This window comes from Calypte anna, chromosome 4 (genome assembly GCF_003957555.1).
Source record: "Calypte anna isolate BGI_N300 chromosome 4, bCalAnn1_v1.p, whole genome shotgun sequence".
NCBI classification, from domain to species: domain Eukaryota; kingdom Metazoa; phylum Chordata; class Aves; order Apodiformes; family Trochilidae; genus Calypte; species Calypte anna.
In genome coordinates, this window is record NC_044247.1 from 3,506,231 (window position 1) to 3,531,402 (window position 25,172).

General features: G+C 54.2%; 3 protein-coding genes across 4 annotated transcripts; 2 read left to right on the forward strand and 1 right to left on the reverse strand.

Annotated features, from left to right (window-relative positions):
* On the forward strand, positions 1-9,265 carry GLRA4 (glycine receptor alpha 4). Of its 2 annotated transcripts, XM_030448837.1 has the most exons (10): positions 1-65; positions 2,639-2,772; positions 3,162-3,229; positions 3,984-4,207; positions 4,338-4,420; positions 4,608-4,748; positions 4,832-5,046; positions 5,362-5,511; positions 5,905-6,009; positions 8,511-9,265. In XM_030448837.1, the coding sequence occupies exons 1-10, from the start codon at positions 1-3 to the stop codon at positions 8,796-8,798; spliced, it is 1,473 nt and encodes a 490-aa protein (XP_030304697.1). In that variant the 3' UTR covers positions 8,799-9,265. The 2 variants fall into 2 exon arrangements, with proteins under 2 accessions (XP_030304697.1, XP_008499926.1); XM_008501704.2 differs by lacking the exons at positions 1-65; positions 5,905-6,009 and having other exon boundaries at positions 2,645-2,772.
* Positions 9,266-14,954: 5,689 nt separating this feature from the next.
* On the forward strand, positions 14,955-21,322 carry GLA (galactosidase alpha). The gene is made up of 7 exons (XM_008501753.2): positions 14,955-15,246; positions 15,401-15,575; positions 15,741-15,918; positions 17,376-17,467; positions 18,380-18,541; positions 18,998-19,195; positions 19,403-21,322. Exons 1-7 carry the CDS (start codon positions 15,077-15,079, stop codon positions 19,664-19,666), a joined length of 1,239 nt encoding a protein of 412 aa, XP_008499975.1. The 5' UTR covers positions 14,955-15,076; the 3' UTR covers positions 19,667-21,322.
* Positions 21,323-22,423: 1,101 nt separating this feature from the next.
* Positions 22,424-24,931, reverse strand: RPL36A (ribosomal protein L36a). The gene is made up of 5 exons (XM_030448873.1): positions 24,757-24,931; positions 24,330-24,435; positions 24,016-24,083; positions 22,574-22,696; positions 22,424-22,492 (listed from the first exon to the last, which is right to left on the reverse strand). The coding sequence occupies exons 1-5, from the start codon at positions 24,757-24,759 to the stop codon at positions 22,472-22,474; spliced, it is 321 nt and encodes a 106-aa protein (XP_030304733.1). The 5' UTR covers positions 24,760-24,931; the 3' UTR covers positions 22,424-22,471.
* Between the last annotated feature and the right edge of the window lie 241 nt (positions 24,932-25,172).

A 25,172-nucleotide genomic window follows, 5' to 3' on the forward strand; every position in this document is an offset into this window, starting at 1 on the left:
ATGGGTGCGCTCCGGGATGGCGCGCTCGCCTTCCTCCTCCTCCTCGGCTGCCTCCTGCCGCTCAGGTGAGCGCACGGCGCGGGTGCTCGGCGTTGCGCGTCCGGCGGGTCGGACCCCGTTCTCGCGGGTGCCCGAACCCCCATCCCCCGGAGCCCCACATCCCCTGGAGCCCCAGCGCACGGGCATCACCCCCTCTTAAAGCCGGATCTGACGTGTGGTACCCGGGAATTCCCTCTCAGATCCGAATGAGTCCTTGGGACCCGCACCCCTACCCCCATCCGCACGTCTCTCCAGGGGCATTCCCCAGCCCCCCTACCCCGGCCAGAACCCCCCCAGCCCCGATCTGGACCTCCCCGCAGGCCGCCACAGCTCCTACAAATATGGACTCAGCCCTGTTCCCGGGGGACCTTGACCCAGCACCCGGGGACCCCACCAGACCTTCCCCTTACAGCAGCCCCATCTGCACACAGCCAGGCTCTGCCTGTCCCCAGCTGATCCTGCTCCAGCACTGGGTCCCCAGGCCAGGTAGGGAGCCTTGCCACAGCGGGAGATGGGGCAAGCTGAGCCAGGTGGTGACACAGACAGCTCCTTCTCCAGTGCTACATCCATCCCTGCGATGCACAGCCCCACTCCTGGCTCAAGGCATTGGGGGTATGGGTGTGGGAAGGTCCCAGTCTCCCAGGCCAGTAGTTGCCTCAGGTCCAGTCGGTGCTGAAACAAATTCTTCATCCACTTATGTGAATGATTCAAAGCCTCTGGGTCTCTTTCCTTCTCTGGACATCTTGAGTGCTATCCAGGACAAGGTGAGATGCAGTGGAGTGTGGACCAGGCAGGAAGAGGGAGGGGTTGAGGGGCTGCAGTGCCCTCAGCCTGAGCCCGATCTCTGCCCTCACTCCCTCTCCCACCACTTTACCAGTGCAGCTGAAGCAACACAGGGGGGAAACCACAGTATTTGTGGTATTTCTTCACATGCATGAACTGCTTGTCTCCCAGGGGCATTTTCAGGCAGACAGGAGTGTTTTGCAGCCCCACCATCTCCTTGCTCCACAGAGGTGCTGAGCTCCAGGGTCCCACAGTGTTCAGGAGATTAGTGCCAGGCTCCCCCAGGGCAGGCAGCACCCAGACTGAGAAGCTGCAGCCAAACCTTGAGAAGAGCTGGGACCCAGGGGCTGTGTGCCAGCGTGGCCGTGCCAGTGATGCCACTGGAGGTGGCTGCACCCAGGGCATTTCTGCACCCCCTGCAGTCCCCAAGGTGCAAGCATAGCTGGGGCTGCAGACCCATAACTGCCTAGCCAGCTAGATGAGCCTCTTCAAGGAGCTAGCTGCTGTGCACAGAGAGCCTTCCTCCCATATGCTCCAGGGGAGAACCCTCCTTGTCCTCTTCAGCACAGTAGGACATGGTTTAGGGATATGTGGCAGGCTGGGACCTTGTTACCCTGGCCTCTGGAAGCTCTCTTCCCAAAGACCTCTCCTAATGCAGCTCAGCGTTTTGGTCTTGGCCAGGACCAGTCCGTATGACCTGGCCATCTCAAATTAAGAGAAAACCTGGCTTGATGGATTATTTTGTGGTGGCCATTGTCACCATTTCTAGCTGGCAAGGATGCACTCTAGGATGAGTCCCTCTAGGATGAGTTTGGCTCTTTTAAAAGGAGGTAGGAACAAGGCAGTAGGAATAAGGACCCCAGGGGCTTCCAGCTCCCAGCATCATCCTCTGCTTGTGATAACAGGGTTGTAGCTCCAAGCAGGAGTGGGACCCACCTGGACATAAACCTGGTAGACTTACGAGGCAGTGTGCAGCAGCACTGGCAGCGTGCTCTGAAGTCCCTTTGTGTTTGGAGGTTTCTGATTAATTCCTTCCATCACAGCCACATGCCTGGCAATGTGGTGAAAACCCTCTCTTGCATTGTTCCTTGAAATCATCATAATAGACTGGATGAAGGAAAGAAACGGCAAGTTAAGATTCATTCACAAAAACATCCCCTCCAAGGTCAGTTTAAATAAGTTTCTATCATCATTGGGAGTGCTGTGTGGGAGACCTTGGCCTTGCAGCTCTTCTGCCACATCATCTTGTCCCCTGGCAAGGTGTCACAACCCCAGATGGGCTCCTGGGCACCTCCTCACTCATGCCAAGCCAGCCCACAGCTTGGGGGGAGCAAGCCACTGTTTTGTCCCATAGACCATGAGTCTGTGCCAGGCAGGGCACAGATGTTTGTTCAGCAACTCAAGCTAGGGCTGGTGATTAAATCCAGGAGGGACACTTTCCCCCTCCAGCACTGGCACAGAGCCCAGCTATGGTGCATGAGGCCATTGCTTACTTTACCCCATACCCACCACAACCCTGCAGTCGGGAGGCACCTGCTATGGATGTCATTCCATGGGACACAGTGGACAGAGGCTTTGTTGTCAGGGACAGGCAAAATGCAGGCATGTAGCCCTCAAGCTGAGCAGGTGAGAGCTGCCAGGATCACAGCAGAAGGTGGAAGGGTTCCTGGGGCCAACATACTGACTCAGTGCTGGACTGCATGCAGCATGGGTACAGTTGCTGCTCGTGGCAGCTGGCAATCCCTGCAGGGTGATGAGATGTGCCTGCAGATCAGTGATGATGGCAGGCAACTAATCTGCCTCCTCTGTCCCACAGGCTGGTCTCAGGGCAGGAAGAGATTAAAGCTGCTTCCCAAAATTTGCCCCAGCCCATGTCACCCTCTGATTTCCTGGACAAGCTTATGGGACGAACATCAGGGTATGATGCCCGGATTCGACCCAACTTCAAAGGTAAGGAGAGGACTTGAGGCTCCCAAACCTGGCAGCAACCCACACTTATGGCTGCCCAAAACCAGGGAATGGACAGGTATAGGCATGGGGCCAGGAGCCTGACCCATCTCCCACTGTCCTAACACCCTCTCCAGAGTCCTGGGTGCTCCTACAGTCACAGCTGCCCCGCGTGTGCCTGCTTTGCCTGACAGCATGGGAGGCTGCAGTGCCTGTAGGTTGTGCTGGGGCTCATCTCAGAACACTACAGAGGTTACCCCAGGGGGCAGGAAGGATGCTTGTGTGCATTTATCCACACAGTGCACGCAGGAGGCAGTGTACCTATGCGTGCCTTGTGTGGTGCTTGTGTCTCCTTGGCTAGTGGTGAGAGGAGGCTTCCTGCTGTTTTCCAGGACCACCCGTCAACGTGACGTGCAACATCTTCATCAACAGCTTCGGCTCCGTCACCGAGACTACCATGGTGAGGGATTCACCAGCATCATGTGCTCTTCTCCCAGTGACTCAGGGCTGCCAATGGTTTTTGCTGGGGAGTGTGCAGCTCCCAGTGTCCAAGCCCATGATCATGCTTATAGGCCTTCTCCAGAGTACTGTGGTGATGGCATTCATAGCCATAGCAAAGCAAATGGTTGTGTGGGGTTTCCTGGGGTCAGTTAACCAGAGCCTGGCTGTGTGGGCTACACCCCATGCCTGAGCAGGTAGAAACACCCTGAGGGGGCAGTGAGGCAGTGGGTGGTATCTCCCTGCTGTTTGGAGACTCAGCAGGTGCCCTACCATACAAGCAATCACTGTCCCTGCCATCCCTAGCCTCCTAATGTGCGTGAGGACCTCTTCTGAGGAAGCCTCAGGGCTAAATACTCCCTATTTGTGCTGCTGCAAAGCCTTAATACCATCAACGACCACATCAACCCCTCACAGGGACACAGAGCCCAGCCAGGAACACTGCAAGCAGCAGCTACTGGTCTTCCTCCTCTTGACTGCTGTGGCTTTAGCTTTTTAATTTCCCCTGGCTGTCAACAGTGTGGGAAGCCTATTAAGCTCCCCCTGCCCTGTGCATGGTTAGTGTCAAGCAGGGAGCACCTGCAGGGCTGACTGTCAACCAAGAGACCACCTCCACCTCCTCCTCTACCTCTTCTTCCTCCTCCGTCTCTCCCTCATCCTTCTTTTCCCCGGACACTGTGAGGTGCTTCTGGCTGACACGGTGCCCTCTGCCCCAGGACTACCGAGTCAATGTCTTCCTGAGGCAGCAGTGGAATGACCCCCGCCTTGCGTACTGCGAGTACCCCGATGACTCCCTCGACCTTGACCCCTCCATGCTCGATTCCATCTGGAAGCCAGACTTGTTCTTTGCCAATGAGAAAGGGGCCAATTTCCACGAGGTCACCACCGACAACAAGCTGCTGCGCATCTTCAAGAATGGCAACGTGCTCTACAGCATTAGGTAGAACCCTTCTCTGGTGTAGTGCCTGAGTGGGGAGGCAAAAATTTCCTCTTATCTCCCAAGGGGCAGCTTTCCCTGCCCTGACTGCTCTAGCCCCCAGTAATCACATCCTTTCCTCTGCCTCCTCTAGGCTGACACTGATTCTGTCCTGCCCCATGGACCTCAAGAACTTCCCCATGGACATCCAGACATGCACCATGCAGCTAGAGAGCTGTAAGTACCTAGGGGAGTTCAAACTGTACTTTTTCCCACCCATCCCATCCCATCCTTTCCCATCCCAAAGGCTGGCATCTTCCTGCTTCTGAAGGATGTTACCAGGAAGGAGCAGTCATTCAGAGTGGAGCTGAATGGGGTGCGTGCCCCCCCCCTCCCATCCCACAGCTCCCTCTGTCCCTTCCAGTTGGCTATACCATGAATGACCTCATCTTTGAGTGGATGGAAGAGCAGGAGGCTGTGCAGGTCGCAGAGGGCTTGACGCTCCCACAGTTCATCCTCAGGGATGAAAAGGATCTGGGCTATTGCACCAAGTACTACAACACAGGTGAGAACTCCATGGACCCACCCCCACTCCCTTACCATGGCTGAGAGGTTCTTCTCACCCATCAGGTCTGCCTTTCCCCACAGGCAAGTTCACCTGCATCGAGGTAAAGTTCCATCTGGAGAGGCAGATGGGTTACTACCTGATCCAGATGTACATCCCCAGCCTGCTCATTGTCATTCTCTCCTGGGTCTCCTTTTGGATCAACATGGATGCGGCACCGGCCCGGGTGGGCTTGGGCATCACCACTGTGCTCACCATGACCACGCAGAGTGCTGGCTCCCGTGCCTCCTTGCCCAAGGTCAGCACTGCTTCCATGCCAGGTTTCCACACTGCAGCCTGCTGGGACCCCTGGCGTCCCCACTGCCACCTCCAGTATCCCAGGGGCAGGGGCAGCCTTCCCTTGGGAATGGCTGGATACAAAGCTTTAAAGCCAGCTGGAGTACTGCATGTGCCCAAGTGAAACATGGTGCTGCTGGGATGGGTGAGCTCTGGCCCACACATCCCTGCTGAGAGGCTCCTGTGTCCCTTTGCTGGGCAAAGCTGGCAGTGGTGGGGGGGGAGAGAAGAGTGTGGTTAGGGTTAGCAGCTCCCTCAGCTCCCTCTCTCCTTGCAGGTCTCTTACGTGAAGGCCATTGACATCTGGATGGCAGTGTGCCTGCTCTTTGTCTTTGCCGCCTTGCTGGAGTACGCAGCTGTCAACTTTGTCTCCCGACAGCACAAGGAGTTCATGCGTCTGCGCCGGCGCCAGCGACGGCAGAGGATGGTGAGTCCCTGCTTCCACTGCTGCCGTGACATCTGCCCATACCCAGTGATCGAGGAGACACTCTGGATCTGCAGAGACAGTTTCTCAGCAGCTGCCAGGGCAGGCTGCCCCACTCTCATTTTTTTTTTGCCATAAGCACACTGCAAGGCACCAGACCTCCATGGAAAACTTGAGTAGCTTGCAGACTACCCGGTGCAGCCAAATCCCTTTGGCATGTGCAGAAGGATGCCAGTGCTCAGGCACTGCCTGGGGGGCATTTGCCCCACATGCAGAGCCCCCCGTCTCTGCTGTCTCAATCCCAGCAGCCAGAGCTGCTGACCTCAGGGCCAGGACAGAGCCATGTGTCACTTGCTGTCCTGTTTCTGTTTGGTGCACGATGTTGGATGCCAAAAGCTCCTGAGCAGCAGAATGGCCAACACGGAGTCCCTGTGGCAGCTGAGTGGCTGTCATGACAACCAGAACACCTATATATTGCCCTCACAGCCCTCCAGCTCCAGGGTAAAACAGGACCTTCTGCTATCCCTGATTGCAGCACAGTGCCTCCCAAGCCAGCCTCAACCTCCTCTCCCCAAAACAAACCCCCATGGAGCTGGCCCCAGAGGGCAGCAAGGGCTTGTAGGAGGATCAGGGGAGTGATGTGCACAGAGCATTGGCCCATAGGATGAAGCTCCTATTACCTGGGCTGAAAAGAGATTAAGAGGCGTATGAAGGAAGCAGATTTTCCTGGAGACACCCTTGCTTCATGCATCAGTTTCCCCTTCTGTAAGACAGGACCAACACAGCCCCATTTGCCAAGGGATGAGTGATAGTGGGGCAGATCGATGGCCACTCCCTGGACTGCTGCTCAGCTTCCGAGGCTGTGCACACACCTTTGGCAGGGTGAGGTCTCTGCCCATCTGTCTTTCCTGGCACAGACAGGTTTGAGGCACTTGCGGCTGCTTTTAGCAACTTTGCAGAGGTGTAAGGAAGAGCACTGGGGCAGGACAGGCTCCCACACTGGCAGGCACAGCTCCAGGGAGATCAGGCCTGGTGCATCCTGCCCAGCTGGGCTGCCCCCAGCCTCCTCTTCACCTTTATCAGCCCTTGAATGCCAGGAAAGGCTTCCCAGATGCTCCCTTGCTCCCTGCCTTTCACAGCCCCCTTACACCAACTTCTGGAAATGATCACCCACCCAGTTAAGGCAGGGAGAGGTAGGTTCTGCTGAACCCAGGAACCATCTGCCAGCTTAAAACAGACAAAAGTGCAGCTGCCCTGAGGTGGAAGTTGCAGAGACCAAAGCAGAGCCCTGCTGCCTGCAGTTCCCATGCTTGACACAGCATGGCTTGGGTGCCACAGCCCAACAGCAAACACCATAGACCCTGCAAAGCTGGACCCAGGGAGCTCCCCCCACCCAGCCTTGCCCCCCAGTAAGCATGCTGGGGCTGCACCAGCCCAGAGGGACCCATCTGGGAGTATCAGCACTCCCAGTCTGCCATCTCCTCTGAAACTCCCTGGCTGGGGGAAAAGCTGCTGCCCTCCAAGTCACTGAGGCCATCCTGGCTCCCCCCCACTATAGCCCACAAGCTGTCAGGCTCTGGCAGGGGAATAAAACCCAACTGCAAATGAAAACTAATCTCAGCAATTTCAGTCACTGCTGTCCTTCCCACAAGAAATCTTGCTTAGCATGCAGATTGCTGAGTTAAATAAAGATGCCAGGGTGCAAGATCTCTGCATGAGAGCCCCCTTGCTGGCTGAGCACCTGTGCAGGCTGACCTCAGCTTCTTTCCAGTATTTGGAGGACAGTCCTGATGGCATTTGGGATCCAGTACAGGGATGTGTGTGGGCATGGCATGAGGCAAAAGGCTTGGCCTGCAGCAGGCTCCCAGAAAAGAAACCCACCACAGCCAGATATGGCACTTGTGAGCCAGAGACCAAATGAGTGTCCTAGGGGCTCATCAAGAAGCCCAAATGAGTGTTTTAGGGGCTCGTCAAGAAGCCAGGTGTGCAGCTGGGGCTGCACATTTTTGCATACAGAAAATCCCACACCCTTCAAGGATTAAAGAGGTGAATCTCTAGTCAGTGGGGAGGATCATGGGCACTGCTGGCTGGCACCTGAGGGGCCATGAATGATGGCTGTGGGCTGTGACCCAAAGGTGAGGGCAGGTGCCTTGCTCTCATGACCCTTTTGCAGGCTTAATCATGGGCATGCAGCCTCACAGGTCATGCTGCCCTCCCTGAAGCCCCTCACCAGCATGGAGTGAGCTATGGCACAGATACCAGCCAGGAGTACAGTTCTCTCTGTCTCCTACTGCTGCTGCACAGGGCAGCCCCTGCCACAGGGAGAAATGGGAGTCTGGGCTCTTGGAGGAACTGGGAGGGCGTGCAAGTCCTGATGGTAGCCAGGATCCTTCACCAGCTCTTCTGTCCTTTGGCACTGGCACGATTCGTCCCTGCAGAAACATGGCTGCCACAGCAGTACCTGCACCCCCAAGCTTCCTGCAGTCCCTAACTCCCCTAACTCCCTACAGTCCTCTGTACTCTACACCCCAAAGCACCATGCACTGCTGTGCCTTGTACCCTGGTTCCCTGCATCCTCATGCAACCTGCAGCCCCTGCACATCCAGGTACCTATCTCCAGCCCAGTCCTCCCCTGTCCTCCCAGCTAGCAGAGAGCTGGGCTTCCCAAGTCCCTGAGCTGGAGCTGAGAGGATTCTGAGGGGAATTCCGTGTCAGGCTGCCGGGGCCCAGGTTGCCCTTGGATGCACTCATAAAACATGTTCCAGGTGAACATGCAGGCAGTCAGCAGTCACCCCCACACCTGCCTCTGCCCACAGCCTGCTCACCCCATGCTCTTGCCTGCATGCTTCAGGCTTTCTGGAAAAGCACCCAACCTTGCACTTACTTACAGGACCATATTCCCCGGTGCCAGGGTGTACAGGACACGCAACCATAAGCACCTCCTTGCTCTGCAGTGTTAGCAGCCAAGAGGTGCTCCAGCTGACAGCCTTTCCCTTTGTCAGGAGGAAGAACTTGTCCGTGAGAGCCGCTTCTACCTGCGAGGCTACGGGCTGGGCCAGTGCCTGCAGGCACAGGACAGGGCTGGGGAGGGCCCCAGGATTTACAGCCCCACGGGAGGCAGCACTCTGCTGCGGGAAGGAGAGAACCTCCGCAGGCGTTACATCAACCGGGCCAAGCGCATCGACACCCTCTCCAGAGCTGTCTTCCCTTTCACCTTCCTGGTCTTCAATATCTTCTACTGGGTGGTCTACAAAGTGCTGCACTCGGAGGACATACACTCAGTGCCCTGAGGCCCAAAAAACCTTGACTGCCTCTCATTCTGACACCCCAGTGTGCTCAGGTGCCATGAGCTCTACCAGAACCATATTTCCCTCTGTCCCAGAGTAGCAGCACAGCCAGCCTGAGTTTCAAAGCCTGGACGTGTGGCAGCCTACCCATCCTGTCAGGTGCCAGGGCATCGAGAAGGGGGATCAGCACCCCCAGGTCCCCACAGTCAGCTGGAGAGAGGGAACCCTCCTGCCTCCTACATGGTGTCACCGCTGGGTACCCAGGGAAGCTGTAGTGCTGTGGTAGCCTCAGGTGCTGCACTGGCACAGGCGGCACAACCATGGCACAGAGGAGTCCCCACTGCTGTGGGATGCTGCACGGTTGGTAGTCAGGGACCACCATATTCCAGCCAAACACCCTCCACCTCTCTGCACCTTCCATATCAGGCTGCTGCTTCTCCATGCTGTACCACTGAGCCATGGGCCATGCGTAGCCAGGCAAGGGCCTGAAGTTCTCTCTCCTCCCCTGGCCTGGGGCTTGGTTGCAGAGAACAGCAGGCAGCAGCCCTTCCTATGCCTAGACTGTGTGGGGTGCTGGCTATGGCCCCAATGGTCCTCAGCCCAGCAGCAGCAGACAGGACCTCTCCAGCCCCAACATACATCAAAGCAGTGGGTCAGGGATGCTCCACTCCCTGCAGAGCCCAGAGCTGCCCGTGATGCCCATGGCAGGACTGTGTCAGGGATCTAGGCAGGAGGCTCCACTTCCTTCAAGGAAACGCCAGCTCTGGGGCAGGCAGCAGTTGAGCCCAGTCCTGGTTCTGCTGATTGCAAAGAGGCACAGACAGCTATTGCAGCTGCAGGCAGGAGCTGCTTGGCACTAGTGAGCTGACACTGCACTACCTGCAATGTAGGCCACAGCCTGAGTTCCAAAGGGAGACTTTTCAAGATGAAATCAGTGGAGGTAGCTTGGCCAATCGCTTTGCAGGAGTGGACTGAGTGGTAGCATTCCCAGACTGCTGTGTTCCCACAGCACCACAGTGCCAGCAGAGAGCTGAAGGTGAAAACTCTCCCATTCCCATGCCTTCTCCCCATCCCAGCACACAGTCATGGCAGCCCCCAAGCAGGTTTACTCCCACTGTTCCTCCACTGGAGAGAGTATCTGACACCTCAACAGGACAATTTCAGCAAGGCTTCCAGCCCTCCAGACCTGGATATCCTCTGTGCTTAGCAGGAAATAAAAGCAGTAGGTGATGTTTATGTAGGTTCTACAGAGAGAAATGTGTTGATACTCTCCTTTCCCACTGCTCACAGCCAGCCCAAAGGAGCTGGCAGCCCAGTGTGGCCCATCTCCCCATGGCCCTGGGTGCAGGAGAGAGCCCAGAGTCCTCCAGATAGGGCAGGGTGGAAATAAGATTTGCCCCTTTCTGTGGAAGCTGTGGTGCCACCATGGCACAGCAAGGGTCCCGGGGACCTTCCTGTCATAGCAAAAGGGACCCTGCAGAGCAGAGGGACATGGGCAGGAGGCCAGACCCAGCCTGTCCCTTGGCCCTGGTTCTCTGGCAGGCATCACCCTCACACCCTCCACTGGGAGTAAAGCCCTACATACACACCCCACCCAGCCCTTACCTCTCCTCCCCTGAGCCCAGCAGAGCACACAGTCACATGCACCCATTTCATAGACTGGGCAAGTACCTGCCCCAGTCATCAACCCCAGATCTACCCTACCTGAGACCCACCAGGATGGTCTGAGCCATCTCCATCTCACCACTATCTCCAGGCATGCCTTACCCACTGTGGAGGTCCCAGGCCCCCCCACATGTGCAGGCTGTGGGCTTTTGAGACTTTGTTTCTGGGGAGGCCCCGTTTGGAGGTGGAGGAAGGGTGCACCTCATCTGTTCAGCTTGCTCAACACTCAGCAACAATCTGGGAGTTGCCAGCATCCCAGCAGGACCTGCAGGCACTGGGTAGCCAAGTAGTGGTGGGGTTTTTTTAACAGCTTCAATATTCCTATGCAAATAAAGCCTTTCTGGGATTTTCTGTGGTGTGCTGGGTGTTTGTCTCTGCTGAGGACCCTGTAGCCAGCTCCCAGTGGGGCCCCCCATGTGCAGAAGGGACATGGGGATGAGACAGGTCTGCCCTGCAGGGACAGAAACCTTGACCTGGAACTACACCCAGAAACCATTAACTCCATGGGTGATTTTTCTGACATAATTAGTGGTGACTGCCACATTTCATCTCTCATGTGGCACATGCCAACAAGCCAGGTGGGAACCTCTTGCAAGCTCCTAGTCCCTAACCCCCTCATTCTTCTTCCCCCCCCCAGCTCTATGGGGTACTCCCCATGGTCACCCCTGTTCCTTTTTAACCCTTTCCAGGCTTAACCAGCAGACAGGAACCAAGACAGAGCAGCTGTGGATCCAGTGGAGCTCAGACACACGAACATGGGCAAGTACCCAGTGGCCTTCCCATGCCACCCCTGTTCCCCGGATCACTGGGAAGGTTCCAGCCTTACAGAGCTGCCAGCTGTCCCAGGGGGCTCACACCAGCTGTGCAGTGCTACCCGGGGCCAGTGCTTTTGTCTTCAGCTGGCACAGGGGCAGGCAGAGCCCACAGCTGAGGGCCAAGCACCCAAGCAAACATCAATCTCGCTCTGTCCTCCCAGCCAAGTTTCACAGACTGTCTCTGTTGGTACCTCCCAGCCCCATCGCCTGCCCAGCCCCATCAAGATCTTGTGCAGAGGGGAAGGAGAGAAAGTGAGGTGCATCCACATCAGTTTGGTGCTGAGGTTGTTCATTACATGGGACAAACCAACCCACTCCCCACCCCCAAGGTCTTGCTCCTTCCCCCACCTCAAACATAGAGAGGACACAGCCCAGGGGAGAGCCAGGAGCTGTGCGTGGTGCACTGAGTTTCTTCACTCCCTGCTCTCTTTTCTCTTCCTTGCAAAACACTGTGTCTGGGTACCCAGAGTCTGTTAGGAGATAAACACTGTGGTAAGTCCTAAGCCACTGAGTTCCAGCAACCAATGTGTCTCAGAAAAATAAAAATGGTAAAAACCCAATACATCTTTCCTAAGCTAAAACTCCCAGGTACCATGCAGTAGCCACAGCAAGGTCTGGGGTGTCTTGCTGCTGGCACTGGATTAGCAAAGATATGAGGGAAGTGCTGCACCACAGCCCCACAGACCCTTGTGGTTTGGGTGTCCTCAGAGGTTTTGGGGTCAGAAGTAGCACTCAGCCCCTGCTGCTGGTTCTCCCAGCAGCACAGTTTGGATTGCGTGCCACTGAGACACCCACACAGCTGCCCTCCAGCAGGTCCATCACATCGTGGGGACAGTGACAGTCTGGGGGTGATGAACCCCACACCTTCCCACAGGTCTCAGCATGGTCAATGGCCAGCCCAGATGGCTCAGTCCTCCAGCAAGGGGGGACTTTCAGACTGAATTGGTTTTCCAGTTCCTGCCTGGGGATGTGCATTGAGGATGTGCATCCCAGACACCACAGGAAGCAGTGGTGGGCACAAGACCAACATTCATGGCCAAGTTAATTGTTCATTTAAATGGAAGTTGATGGAGTTATAACAAGTTACAGACAGTAAAATGAACATTATTGGCACTGACAGCTTCTCTGCAACCTGCTGAGTGCATGCCCAGGGCTGGGCACCCACAGGCACACAGAGGTTCAGGGCAGCACAGCCCTTCACCAGCCCCAAGGGCTCCCTCAGGCACCTGTGTGGGGCTGAGAAAATGTGCCCTTAGCCAGGAACTGCCACAGCTCCTGCTACGCCAACCATAGAGGACTTGATCCTGCTGGAACACATGCTGAAGCCATTGCACATGATGGCATCAGGCCCCATCTCTCCCCAGGTCCCCCAGGTCCCACATCCTGGAGCTGCCTGTGGTGACATCAACTACCAGAGGTTTAGCAATCCATTCTCTCTGGATGGACTGATACCTGCAGGACATTGTGTCCCCTGCTATTTGGGACACTAGCTACAGAGTCAGGTGAGCTCAATGCAGCAAGAACAGGCAACTGACCTGCTGGAACTCTGTGCCCTTTGCACATTGCTCAGGCAATTTTAAAGAAAATAAGCTTCAAAGTAAGCCAGCCACTCCTGAGTGGGCCAGGGCTGCTTCTTACAGATGGGGAAACCAATACATGAGAAAAATGCCAGGAGCTGGTCTGGTAGCATGCCCTGCTGGGATGTGGCAATACCACAATGCACAGGGCCCTTACAGGACCACAGATTTCTGTCATCAGCCCTATGAGGGCAGGATCCTTCCACTACAGGAAAGGTCTGGGTGTGGGGCACTCGGGCATTATGAATCTTCTGGCACCCCAGCCCTCAGGCACAGTTCTGCCAGCATGGTCCCCTGGACAGAAAAATCCCAGGAGCCCAGGGACACTTTGCCCCCCAGCATGCCCTTCCCACCTGAGCTGCAGCATCTCACCACAGACAGACACCTCTGCCCATTCAGAGTGCCCTGCCCAACCCCCATGTCCTCACAGTCACATCTACCTTCATGGCATCACTTTGAGACCAAGCCTGCACTGCTCAGGGTGAGGCAGGGAGCACAGCCAGGCCATGGGGGCCACATGCTCCTCATCCCAAGGGGACTCCCAGAGGCAGGCAGGACACCTAGGGATGGGTAGTGAAGAAAGGCTGAAGCCCCGAGAGAATCAGGATCAGTCCTGCAGTGCTCCCAAGCCCTAGGAGTATGGGATAACTACTCGGCTCCAGGCTGTGGTTTCACACAAGAAAAAACAAAGCAATGAGGTTTTTCAGCCCTCAAAGTGGCTCGCTTTGTCCGACTTGGAGAAAGCTCTGCGCTTCAGCCCTCAAGGAGCGGTGAGAGGAGCTCGGCGCTAAACAAGGCACCATTATCAAGCCAGGGGCTCTGAAGAGCTTTTGTTCCCTGGATGCGGCAGAGCAGGGATGGGGAGGATGCCACAGAGTGGGGCTGGGAGGCCACCTAGCGAGATGCACCCGGAGCACAGCACAGCACCCTCAGCCCTACAGCAGCCCCATCCTGCTCCCCTTCTCCTGCGGTGCCAAAGCCCATGAAGAGAGCTCCAGTGGGGTTCAGGAGCTGATCCAGCACTGGGGGAAGACATACAGGCTGAAGGTGTGTGTGTGTGTGTGTGTGAAGATCCTGCTCCTCATTTCCCACTTCCTGCTGTTCACACTACTACCTTGGCAGTGAGAGCCTCCCTGCACCCCCTCATCCTCCAGCAGGATGAGGCTCAGCAGTGTTCCTGCAAAAACAGGGATTGAATGTGGCTTATCTCAGAGACACTGACTGGGATACAGCTGCTCCCCCTTTATAGCTGACTCCTGCTGACACCCTCCGAGAGGTTCTTGTCTCACCTCTCATCAGGCTGATTTAACTGGTGCAAACGGGGCAATGCCCAGTGACCATGATTTAAGTTTCATGGCTGAAGAGAGGCCTTAATTTTTGAGTGCAAAGATCTGGGTGGGGACAGGCAGCCCAGGCAGAGACAGGCTGGATCCAGATCCTCAGGCATCCCCACAGGAAGGCAGAATAGCAGCAGTTTGGCCATATCCCATGCTACATGTAACTCTTGCCAGTGCTGGTCCAGTCTGGTCCAGTGCTGGGCCTCACTCTGATCCTTGAATCCCTGCAAAAGCCAGGCTCTGTATAGACCCCATTTCTCTTCACTTCCTTCCCAACCTACAGTACCATAAACCACACCGAACTCATAGTAGAGACCCTGCCAGCTCCACAGCACTGCCAAGGTACCAGACAGCCCTGTGTGCCCCCGCAGAGCCAGGACAGGCAGGCTGCAAGATGCTGGCTAGAGAAATGTTTTAACACCAAATGTGTCCTTCATCAGTGCTGGACAAGCTGTGACAAAGAGCAGTAGTGCTCAAGGCAAGGGGCAAACTGAGGAAGATGAGCGCACTGGTGTGGCTCAGGGGGGTGAAGGAATCCAGGCAGGTTTAGAACGAGTGGTGACAGAAGAAAGAAAACGGGGGGAATAAGGCACTTTGAGGAGGAAGGTGATGTCAGGGTGTTCTCTGATGACGTGCTCACAGGTTTTGAGACCGGAACTGAACCGGCCCAACCCGGCCCCCACGTCCCCCAGCGGACACGGAGCGACCGGTACCGCTCCAGACCCTGCCCGGACAGGCCCAACCCCCGCGCGCTCTTCCGGGCACGTGAGCAGCCCCCTTGGTACCGCCCGCTCCCCGGGGTGGCCGGAGGGGCGGTACCGGTACCAGTACCGGTACCGGGGTTGCGCTGTCGGGCAGCTCAGGGTCGCGGCTGCTCGGCAGTGGCCATGGCACCGGGTGCGCCCCGGTTACTGGGCTGGGCCCTGGCGGCGGCGGCGCTGTCGGCGGCAGTGGCGCTGGACAACGGGCTGGCGCGGAGGCCGCCGATGGGCTGGCTGCACTGGGAGCGCTTCCTCTGCACCACCGACTGCGCCGCCGAACCGCACCGATGCGTCAGGTACCGGCAGCGGCGGCGGGCGGGAGTGCCCCGGAGCCCGGTCCAGGGTTGGGGCTGGGGGGAAGGGGCCCTAGGGTTTGCCGCGCCGGTGCTAGGAATCAGGCGGCTGCGTTGTCTGCTTTGTTTCCTGGTCGTGCTGCCTCCCGGTGCCCAGCGAGCGGCTCTTCGTGGAGATGGCCGATGTGATGGCTGCTGAGGGCTGGAGGGACGCGGGCTACGAGTTCGTCTGCATTGATGACTGTTGGATGGCCCCAACGCGGGATGAACGCGGCAGGCTCCAGGCTGACCCAAAACGGTTCCCCAGCGGGATCCGCAAACTGGCCGATTATGTGAGTGCCACCAGGGCAGGGCAGTGGTGACCGGTGGGGACCCGAGCAGGGCAGGAGAGGGAAAGGAAGGGAAGGGTCAGGTTGCTGCTATGAGAAGGCCCTGACTGCCAGAGTAGGGTTTTTTTGCTGCCCCATCCCCATTTCTTTTTCTTTTTGCAAGCACAGGTCCACTCCAAGGGGCTGAAGCTGGGAATCTACAGTGATGTCGGGACCAAGACATGTGCTGGCTTCCCTGGCAGCTACAACCACTATGATGTGGATGCCCAAACGTTTGCCTCCTGGGGTGTGGACCTGCTGAAGTTTGATGGCTGCAACTCTGGCTCGCTGGAGCTGCTGGCAGAAGGTGTGTATGGACTCAAGGCAGCCCTGTGCCATGGGGTGAGAATATTGTGCAGGCAGCAGCAATTCTGGGCCCAGGGTGGGCTCCAGGGAGTTGTTTTCCCTTGAGCATACTCATTTAAGGGGGTTGCTTACCAAAGCAGGTATGAGACTCACTAAAGTAGTGAGTGTTGCTGTCCAAAGTGTTACCTGTTCAACCTCCTGGAGCTTCCACTGGTGCACTCAACTTGAAAAAGCAGCTTTCTCACTACGTCAGCATGAGATGTCATGTTCAGCATGGAAAGAGTTATTGTGCACTTTCTTGGCTCTCTTTTGCAATGCCTTTACTGGAGAGCTTAAAGCATTTCCTACCCTTAATTGCTTTGGTGGGGCCATGTCAATACAGATCAGTTTAACCCAGAACAGGTTGTGTCAGTTGTAAAACAGGCTTTTCTTTTTCTTTCTTTTTTTTTTTTCCCTGTTTCTTTTAATAGAAAAAAAAAACCTAAGCAAATTCTGGCATGAGAATCCTACAAGGGTTTTTATTTTGTAGCATGCCAGTGTAAGTCCCAGTTTGGAAGTTATTTTCATACAGGTTGGCAAGTCAGCAGCTGAATTCTCAGTAGCTTACCATGCCCAGGGGGCTTGGCTGCAGACCCTCCACAAGCACAAGCAAACCAAGTACCACAGGAGCAGATTTGTGGGAAGAATGATGCAACTTTGAAGGTAGTTTTCTCCTCTTGCTGCTGGCACAGTGAGCACTGTGGTGTTTGGCAGCAAGAATCCTGTATGTAGTCTGGGCTCTGCCTGACAGGGAGAACCTGCCCAAGTGACAGTCCCATCTAAGCCAGCTGGTGGGATATGTGTGTCAGCTTCCACAACCAGGAGCACACCTCAGCACCCTAAGTGACAGTGGAGCTAAAAGCTCTTGTATGTGTAACCCAGATACACCATTGTATTAAAACAGTTCCAAGGGAGAGATCAACGTTTTTGTTCCTTCTCTGCTGTTTAAAAGGGACATAACAGGGCTGTCTGAGGACAAGGACAGGAAAAATCTAGTGCTTTTGCATTCCTGCCCAGTCTATATGGTGCAAATGCCTCATAAGAACATATTCTTGCAACCCATCAAAGCTGTACCCAGCAACTTGATAAGTACCAGCTCGTATTTCCCAGGTATCTAAAGGAAAAAAGTCCACACAGCAAAACCACAGCCTCTTCCCATGGCTGTGTGTACAAAGAGATCAGCAGTCCCACAGCAATAAATGAACCCGCTCATGACCTGTGGCAAAGCTGTGAAGAAGCTCACCTGTCCTTGGGAGGCTGGAGGCTGGTGGCAGGCTATAAGCACCTTTGTCCTTGCTGTGGTGTTTCAGCCACAGTGATGTGTTCAGCCTTGACTTTGCAAGCCTGAATGTGAGACATTGGATTAATTCTTCTGTTTGACCAAGGAGGTTGTGTAATGTCACCGTTCTCTTCCTTTAGGTTACAGACACATGTCTCTGGCCCTGAACAAAACTGGAAGGAGCATTGTGTACTCCTGTGAATGGCCATTCTACTTAAGGCCTGTGCAGCAGGTAAGGAGTGTTTCTCAAGGCTTATCCTGGGGCTGAAAGTGGGAAGAACAGAAAAGCATTAAGACTGCAAAACAGCCTCCTGAGAAATCTGCTGCTCTCTGGTCTGACAGAGAACAAGACTGTTTACTGGAGGAAAGGACTTCTTCCTCTAGACTGTGTAAGTATACTTGAGGCAAGTCATTACTCTGCTGAAGAGAATTCAGCAGGATCCTGCAGCATGAAGGCACAGCCCACCTGAAGCATGCCAAAGAAACACCATCTGCTTTCTGTCTCCAAGGAACCAAGCAACAGCACACAACTAGTGGATAGATAGGTGGTGCTCCTCCTGGACACAGAGTGCTGCAGACTTAGCCTCACAGTAGCCTCTAGGGACCAGAAGAGAGATTTTAGGACAGCCTATTTAATAGGAATTCTCCATATCATTTACTGACAGATTTCTGCCAGCCAGGGTCCGTGACCAACATGTTTCTCTCCACCCATAGCTGGCTTCCTGTGCCACCATGATGGAATGCTGACATTCCCTCCCCCTGGGAGTTAAATGGCATTAGTCACTGAAGGAAGTAAGCCCAAGAAATGGCAGTAATTTCTGGGATGTCAGAGTTTACTGTTTACTACTAGGGCCCCATATCACCTTCAGTCAAACAGCCCTCAAGAGAATTTTTTAACAGAGCTAGGTGGCCACAGTGATTCTCCCAAAGGAAGCAACAGCCTTGTCTAGAGCAAGGCAGACTGGAATCACTGGGCAGAAGGCATCCTAGGGAATCAACATGCACTAGCTCGTTCAGATAGCTGGTGACAAAAGGTTTTATCTTAGTTGTCCCCCAGGTTATCCCTGCTACAGTCTAGTGTTGTATGCAGCCTTGTTCTCTTACAGCCAGGCTCTCTGGCTAATCACATTAATTGTTTTGACAGCCCAATTACACAGAGATCAAAGAGTACTGCAATTACTGGAGGAACTTTTTTGATGTCTATGATTCCTGGAGCAGCATCAAGAGTATCTTGGACTGGACAGCACTTCACCAGGAGAGCATTGTGAAGATAGCTGGGCCAGGGGGCTGGAATGATCCTGACATGGCAAGTAGAGCAACACCAACCACCTGTGCCCCACTATCAAAAAAATCCTTTCCTTGGCAATAGGCTGAGAAGGATGGGGAGGGAGAGAATCAGAATAGAAACATGAAGTGAAAGGGCCCTGTTGAGGCCCTAGGATCAGGAACTTGATGAGGGGGTCTCTGGCTGGAAAGGGAAAGAGAACTACAGCTACAGACACTACTGAGGAAGCACTGTTTCTGTCTATTGAAGCCAGTTAAGGATCCTTCTTTACCTCCACCAGTGGTTCATCCTATATTGCCCCACTAGTCATACCTTTCCTTTCCAAACCAGCTGGTCCTGCTCCTGGTGCTCAGTCTATCTAACCAATCCCTAAAGGAGCCCCACCCTCAGCATCCTGTCTTTTACAGGGACAGGATGGTGTCACAATTTCTTCTCAGCTGGCAGGGTTACCAGGCATTATTTGTTTTCTTGCCACAGCTGGTGATTGGAAACTTTGGGCTGAGCTGGGACCAGGCAGTGACTCAGATGGCAATGTGGGCTATTATGGCAGCTCCCCTCTTCATGTCCAATGACCTGCGGCACATAAGTCCTGAAGCCAAGTGGCTGCTCCAGAACAAAGAAGTGATTGCCATAAACCAGGATCTGCTGGGCAAGCAGGGATACCAAATCACCAAGGTATGGCAGGGCAGAGCCTGGTGGTGTGGGACACAGGCAGACAGCCCAGAAAATGGGACTATGGGGACACAGGGTATAGAGGGGTGCTGAGGGTTTGGGAATAAGTGAGCCCACTTGTTCCTGAAGTCTGCTTAAGCAGACAGGCAAACCAACTATCAGTTCTACCTACCATAACACGAACCCTGAGTTTTATTTTCTCCTTGACAGGACAAGAACTTTGAGCTGTGGGAGCGGCCCCTGTCTGGCCGAGCCTATGCTGTGGCAGTGCTGAACCAGCAGGAGATTGGGGGACCTCAGAACTTCACCTTCTCCCTCACCTTCCTTGGCAATGGGCTCGCCTGCAACCCAGCATGTTCCATCCAGCAGGTCCTACCAGCCAGCAGGGACTGGGGAGTTTACAGCTGGGTCTCATCTCTGAGTGTGGAGGTGAACCCAACAGGCACCGTGCTGCTGAAAGTAGTGCCAGTATAGAAGGGACAGTGAGAATCTTTCAGTAAGACTCAGACTCTGTTTCCTTAAGAAGCCTTTCTCCTTTCAATCAGGGTGACTTTGTTCTCTCCTCAGGTGTTCAGTGGACTCTGAACACCTCCAGCCAAATGTGACAAGTAATACCCATTACTCCATCACCAAGAGGTAACAGAGAAAGGGGTGCTGCTTCTCTTCTGTTTACCCTTTCTCTGGCATCTCACCGAACTGAGGGGCTGTAACTCCTGTTAATGCCCACTGCCACTACCAGTCCAATAAATGCAAAGGATATATACAGCATCTTAGAGCATTTCAGGGACAATAAGGAAACACCCTGGCTCCCTTGCTCTGCCAGACTGGGGGACACAGACCAAAACCAAAGCTGCTCTATTCCCTGAAGAAACCAAAAAATATCATGGTGGGGACATTACCTTCTAACAACTCAGGGATTGGCAATCACTGCATCTCTTAGCAACTGCTTTCTTGACAGTTGCCTGCTTAGTGTAAATGTGATTATTATGCCTTAGGATTGAACTTTTCAGGGTTTCTCCTTATCACAGGAGTCTTCCTCTTACCAGTGGTTGCCATCACTTCCCTTTAGATGCCAGTTCCCTCTCTAACTTAATGGGGTCACTGGGTTCCTGTTCCTCAGTGCCTCCCAGAAATACCTGCATGTTTGCTTCCCACTGCTGGCACTATTAGAATCAAAATACCAGGTTGGAAGAGACCTCTGGTCCAAACTTTCATAGCACAAGCACAGTCTAGAGAAGATGGCCCAGCACCCCGTCCAGATGAATCTTTAAAGTGTCCAGTGTGAGGGAATTCCCCACTTCCCCAGTGAATAATATTCCTCATGATCAATTGAAATCCCCCCAGGAGTAACTTGTACCCCAGTATTTTTTCTTAGGATTCCTTGTAAAAAGTTTCCATTTTCACAGTCACCCACCAACTACTGGAACATAGCAATGTGGTCTCCCCTAAGCCTTTTCTAAAGGGTCAGCAAACCAAACTCAGCCCTTCCTTGTCCTGGAGGCTTCCTGGGCCCCCGTTTATCTTTGTGGCCCTTCTCTGGACCCTTTCCCCATCTTTTTTTTGTGTAACAGGGAACAAAACCATACACAGTATTCCAGGTTTGGCCTGACAAGGCTGAAGAGTGGGATAACAGCTTTGTCTCTGCTGGTGGTGACTCCACTTCGTGTTCACTTTGCCACAGCAGCACACTGTTCCTTCATACTGAGCTTTTTGTCCACTAGGACCCACCAGGTCCCTTTTCATAACAGCTGCTCCTCAGTCTGTGCTGCACTCCTGAATTATGTTTCCCCAGGTGCAAGGTCTTGTATTTGTCTTTGTTGAACTCCATATGGTTCTTGGTGGCCCACTCTTCCAGCCTACACAGATCCTCCTGCAAGGTGCTCCCTTTCCTGCTTAGATTGGTATCATCAGCAACCTTGAACAGGATACACTTGATCCCATCATCCAGAGCATTTATGAAAATATTAAACAGCACTGGATTTAGGTTGCATAATACAGGTTCTTCTGAGACAGGAGACTGATACTTAATCACACAACCATCATGTGCAAGTATGTTCTCTTCTGACTACTATGTAATCCAGATATTTGTTCTTACTTAAGCACTGTGATTAAAATGTCCCTTAAAATGCTAAGCTCTTAGTTACACTGTACAACATGGTATTGGAAATTAAATCAGGTTTTAGAAAACAGGCAAGTTTGTTCCACTCACCAAGTTCTTATGAAATTTGTTGTAATTACTACTAACAGTTCTCAGTAAAGCTGACACTCCGGAGTCAGACAACCCATCTCACAACGGCCAAGGCAACTGCTGTGAACACCTCAAGCAGCAGTTTGGAAATGCCATTCACACCAGCCAGTACTAAGCAAAAATACAAGTTGTGTTACTGTTCAGTAACTGAGCATTTAATCCCTGTGAAGACCCACAGGGGCATTTCTCCATCTTCCAGCTCAACCACCACAAGAAAGTAACTTTTAGGAGTACTTGTGTGCTCCCAGCAGCTGTGAACTTCATACTCAGGCATCACACTGCTGCCTGACATGGATGCTCCCATCACAGCTCAGGGGAGGCTGTCCTGTAATGCACCTTGCTCTCTGCACTGCCCTGTAGTTGCTCATTTGAAACATCAGGGCTGTGCTCTGGCTTTAAATATGAAGAGGAGGTGCCAGTAGCAGTCAGACAGGGTAGCTGAGGCCTGTAACATCAGCACTCTGTGTCACAGCCTGCAGCTGGCATGAAGCCGTCTCTCTCCTGTCCCCAAGCAACTGTAACAGCCACTGCACACAGGTGACAGCTGAGCTGTAGCACAGTCACCATCACCAACAGCACAGGTGATGAAAACAGTGGCATTGAACCTGTTAGCTGCTCCAGGGTTTTTGCTCATGCATGGGCCCCAGGACAGTACAACCATTCCCTATCTGTAACAGAGAGCCCACAGCCAAACACACGGGCTGGTCAGGCCAGTTTGGGTTGGAATCATTGCAATGGAAGCTCATAAGCAAGCCTGGAGAAAAGCACCAGTGCAATGTTCATACAGAAAAGCCACTGGTGCAAAAAATCCTGAGCTGAGGCTCTACATACATTCTAAACCACTTCTTGGTAATGCAGTGAGGAGGTGCCACCCATTAAGAGGGTTTTATCAAAAGCCTTTCTGAGCAGCTTCCCAACACCTTTCTGCTGGGCTGATGGACTTGGGAGTCCCACCCCACCAACAAGACACACAAACCCAAACAGATCACTTCCAAATACTTTAATATGGTCCATAACAAGCAGGATGGAGCTTAGAACTGGATCACCTGGCCCTGTAAGAAGGAAAAGAAAGTGGAGGTTTATAACCACTGATTGTCACTACCCTTTCTCAGACACTCAGGGTACAAACATACCTTTCTCTTCTTGTCTCCTCCCAGTTCAAAGTGTTTGCACCTCTTAATTGCCAGCATCCTCTTGGACCTGCAGTTGGGCTCCACACATTCCAGCCTCAGCACAATCTTCTTCGTAGTCTTAGCCTGAGAGGCAAGGAGCACAGCACAGCAATGAACACAATCTCCAGATGCAGATTAATTCCTGCTCTCAGGAATTAATCAGTCTCCTGACTGCTGCTTGGCAGAAGCTCATCACAAAGCCAGGCAGAAGAAACACCTGGAAGCAGCATGACTGACACCTTTCCAAAAAGGAGCAGCAACACTATGGGCCCAGTGCAGACCCACAGCTACTCAGAAGTCACATGAAACCTAAAAGACTACAGAGGGAAGTCTTCAAAGCTGCCAGGCTGGACAGAGCTGTAACCACCACTTAAAAGTGTCAGCAAGTCATCCCTGTAATGCTGACAGGGAAGAAACAGAAATGAGGGTAGCATTATACCCTGTGAGAGCAGTACAGCTGTGCTGTGTCCCCTGCCTGCAGAAGCATTTCCTGCAAGGTACACCCATTTTCCTGGCAGAAAATCAGGCAGAAACTGCTCCCTCATTTTCTTCTTGCTGAGAGACTTCCCAAACATCTCCAGAAGAACACCAGGGTTTATCATCAACAAGCCAAGCAGCTCTGTAAGGGTAACTGAACAGTTCACACTAAAACTTGTAACAAATTGGGTTCTGCCCCACCCCCGTATCAGTCCCTGGCAGGAGGTACAGAGAGTGAAAGGATGGTGCAAGACACAGCAGCCACACAGTAAAAGCAGGATGACAGCAGTTTCTGCAGCTGCAGAATGTACTGCTGCTTTGAGACTCAGGAAAGGCGTAACACAGCAGCTCTCATTTACTGGCTCAGTGATAGGAACTTCCCTGGGAACAGCAGGCTGCAAGAAAACTGTGTTGTGTTCTGTGGTACCCCAGGAGTTGCACATGTAAAAAAAAAAAAAAACCCAAACCTTTTTATCACTCAGTGTCAGGGAAGGCAGCCTCACTATGCACAGGGCAACACGACAGAAAGTTTCAGTGATTAACTACTGAGACTTCAAGAACATCAGGAAAACAAGCAGCAGGCTCTTTCCTTTACTGTACTCTTCCCCTTTGGCAAGTTATGAGGAGAACACTGCTTTAATTTAAAACATGACTTCCAGTAAGATCCTGCTCCCCTACAGCATTGTGTCCCTACAGAATCTGCTCTGCAAAAACATGCTCTGCCACTCCTGCAAAAAAGCAGGAGGTACATGAGACAGGAGCAGCAGGGCAAATGAGTGGATGGGGAGCTGTGTGTGGCACAGAGCTGCCATACAGCTTCAGCAAAGAGCCACCACAAGGCTGCCAAGAGGCTGCAGTGTCTCCCTTCAGCTGGGCATGTGGATTGCCAAAAGGTTTCAGGTCCTCCCTCCAGAAGCAGCACTCACCTTCTTACGGAAGATGGGCTTTGTCTGGCCCCCATAACCACTCTGCTTCCTGTCATAGCGTCTCTTTCCTACAGGAAGAAATAACTACAGTTTAGGCAACAATTCAAGACATGCTCGAAGCACAACCCTCACTTACCAAACCCTGGCACACCTCAGGCTGCATCTGCACGAACGATGAGAACCAATCCCTCCCTTCTCCCACAGCCACGAGCCCGACCCACAACCAACACCCTGGCGTGGGCCGTGACCACCCAGGCCCCACGCAGCTTTCCCCGGGCCGTGCCCCAGAGTCTCGGGAGCGCAGCCGTCCCTACCCTGGGCGTAGAGGGACTCCTTCCCCTTTTTGTACTGGGTGACTTTGTGCGGCTGGTGCTTGCCACACTTCTTGCAGTAGGTCCGACGGGTTTTCGGGACGTTCACCTGGAAGAACAGGAAAAAAGTCAGACCAGCACAGCCGGCAGCCGCGCAGTAAGCTACAAACACGCCACGCCGCACTCCACGGGGTCTGTGTGGAGCTCGCTCCGGCGCTTCCAAGCGCATTCCGGCCGCCCCGCCTCTCCCCTCGGGACCTCCAGCGCTCCCATCCCGGGACTACCGCCCGTCTCGCCCTCTCCCCTCTTCTACCCGCTAGCCAAGCGCCCATAGCAGCGGCGGGCGTCTTGGGCGCACGGAAAGAGCCTCCCGCAGGACGGATGGCAACAGATGCAGCCGGGCCCCCCTCCCGCTGCCACCGACACCCACCATCTTGTCGGCTGCGACCCGAGGAGAAGCGGCACCCCGGAACCGGAAGGATACGGCAGCGGGGAACCATAGAGAAGAAGTGCGCAGGGAAGGCGAGGGACCCGTCAGGCACTGGAGGCGCAGCGCCCTCTCCCGGTGGGAGGGAGGCAGAGTGGGGGTGCCCAGCGCGGGGTTTGCGGGGTGGGGGTTGCGGGGAGGGGGTGGTGCGGGAGGTGAGGGTGTGCGGGATGCAGAGTGTGTGGGATGCGGGGAGTCGGAGCAAGCCGCCAGCAGCACCATGGCGGTGGCCCCCGCCTGTCCCATAGCTGGACCCCACGTCCCTGCCCCACGCACGGGGCACCGTGTCCTGCCCTCTGCCCGCTCCGTGCGGGACGCGCCGTGCCCGAAGCCCTGGCGGCCCCATGGAAGAGGTCCCG

Coding starts and splice junctions, on each gene's coding strand:
- GLRA4 (XM_030448837.1), top strand. CDS start 1: ATGGGTGCGCTCCGGGATGGCGCGCTCGCCTTCCTCCTCCTCCTCGGC. Junction 66..2,638: donor GGCTGCCTCCTGCCGCTCAG/GTGAGCGCACGG, acceptor TCTGTCCCACAG/GCTGGTCTCAGGGCAGGAAG. Junction 4,749..4,831: donor CACCAAGTACTACAACACAG/GTGAGAACTCCA, acceptor CTTTCCCCACAG/GCAAGTTCACCTGCATCGAG.
- GLA (XM_008501753.2), top strand. CDS start 15,077: ATGGCACCGGGTGCGCCCCGGTTACTGGGCTGGGCCCTGGCGGCGGCG. Junction 15,576..15,740: donor TCCGCAAACTGGCCGATTAT/GTGAGTGCCACC, acceptor TTGCAAGCACAG/GTCCACTCCAAGGGGCTGAA. Junction 17,468..18,379: donor ACTTAAGGCCTGTGCAGCAG/GTAAGGAGTGTT, acceptor TTGTTTTGACAG/CCCAATTACACAGAGATCAA.
- RPL36A (XM_030448873.1), bottom strand. Junction 24,084..24,329: donor GGAGTCCCTCTACGCCCAGG/GTAGGGACGGCT, acceptor TTCTTCCTGTAG/GAAAGAGACGCTATGACAGG. Junction 22,697..24,015: donor AGCCCATCTTCCGTAAGAAG/GTGAGTGCTGCT, acceptor CTTGCCTCTCAG/GCTAAGACTACGAAGAAGAT.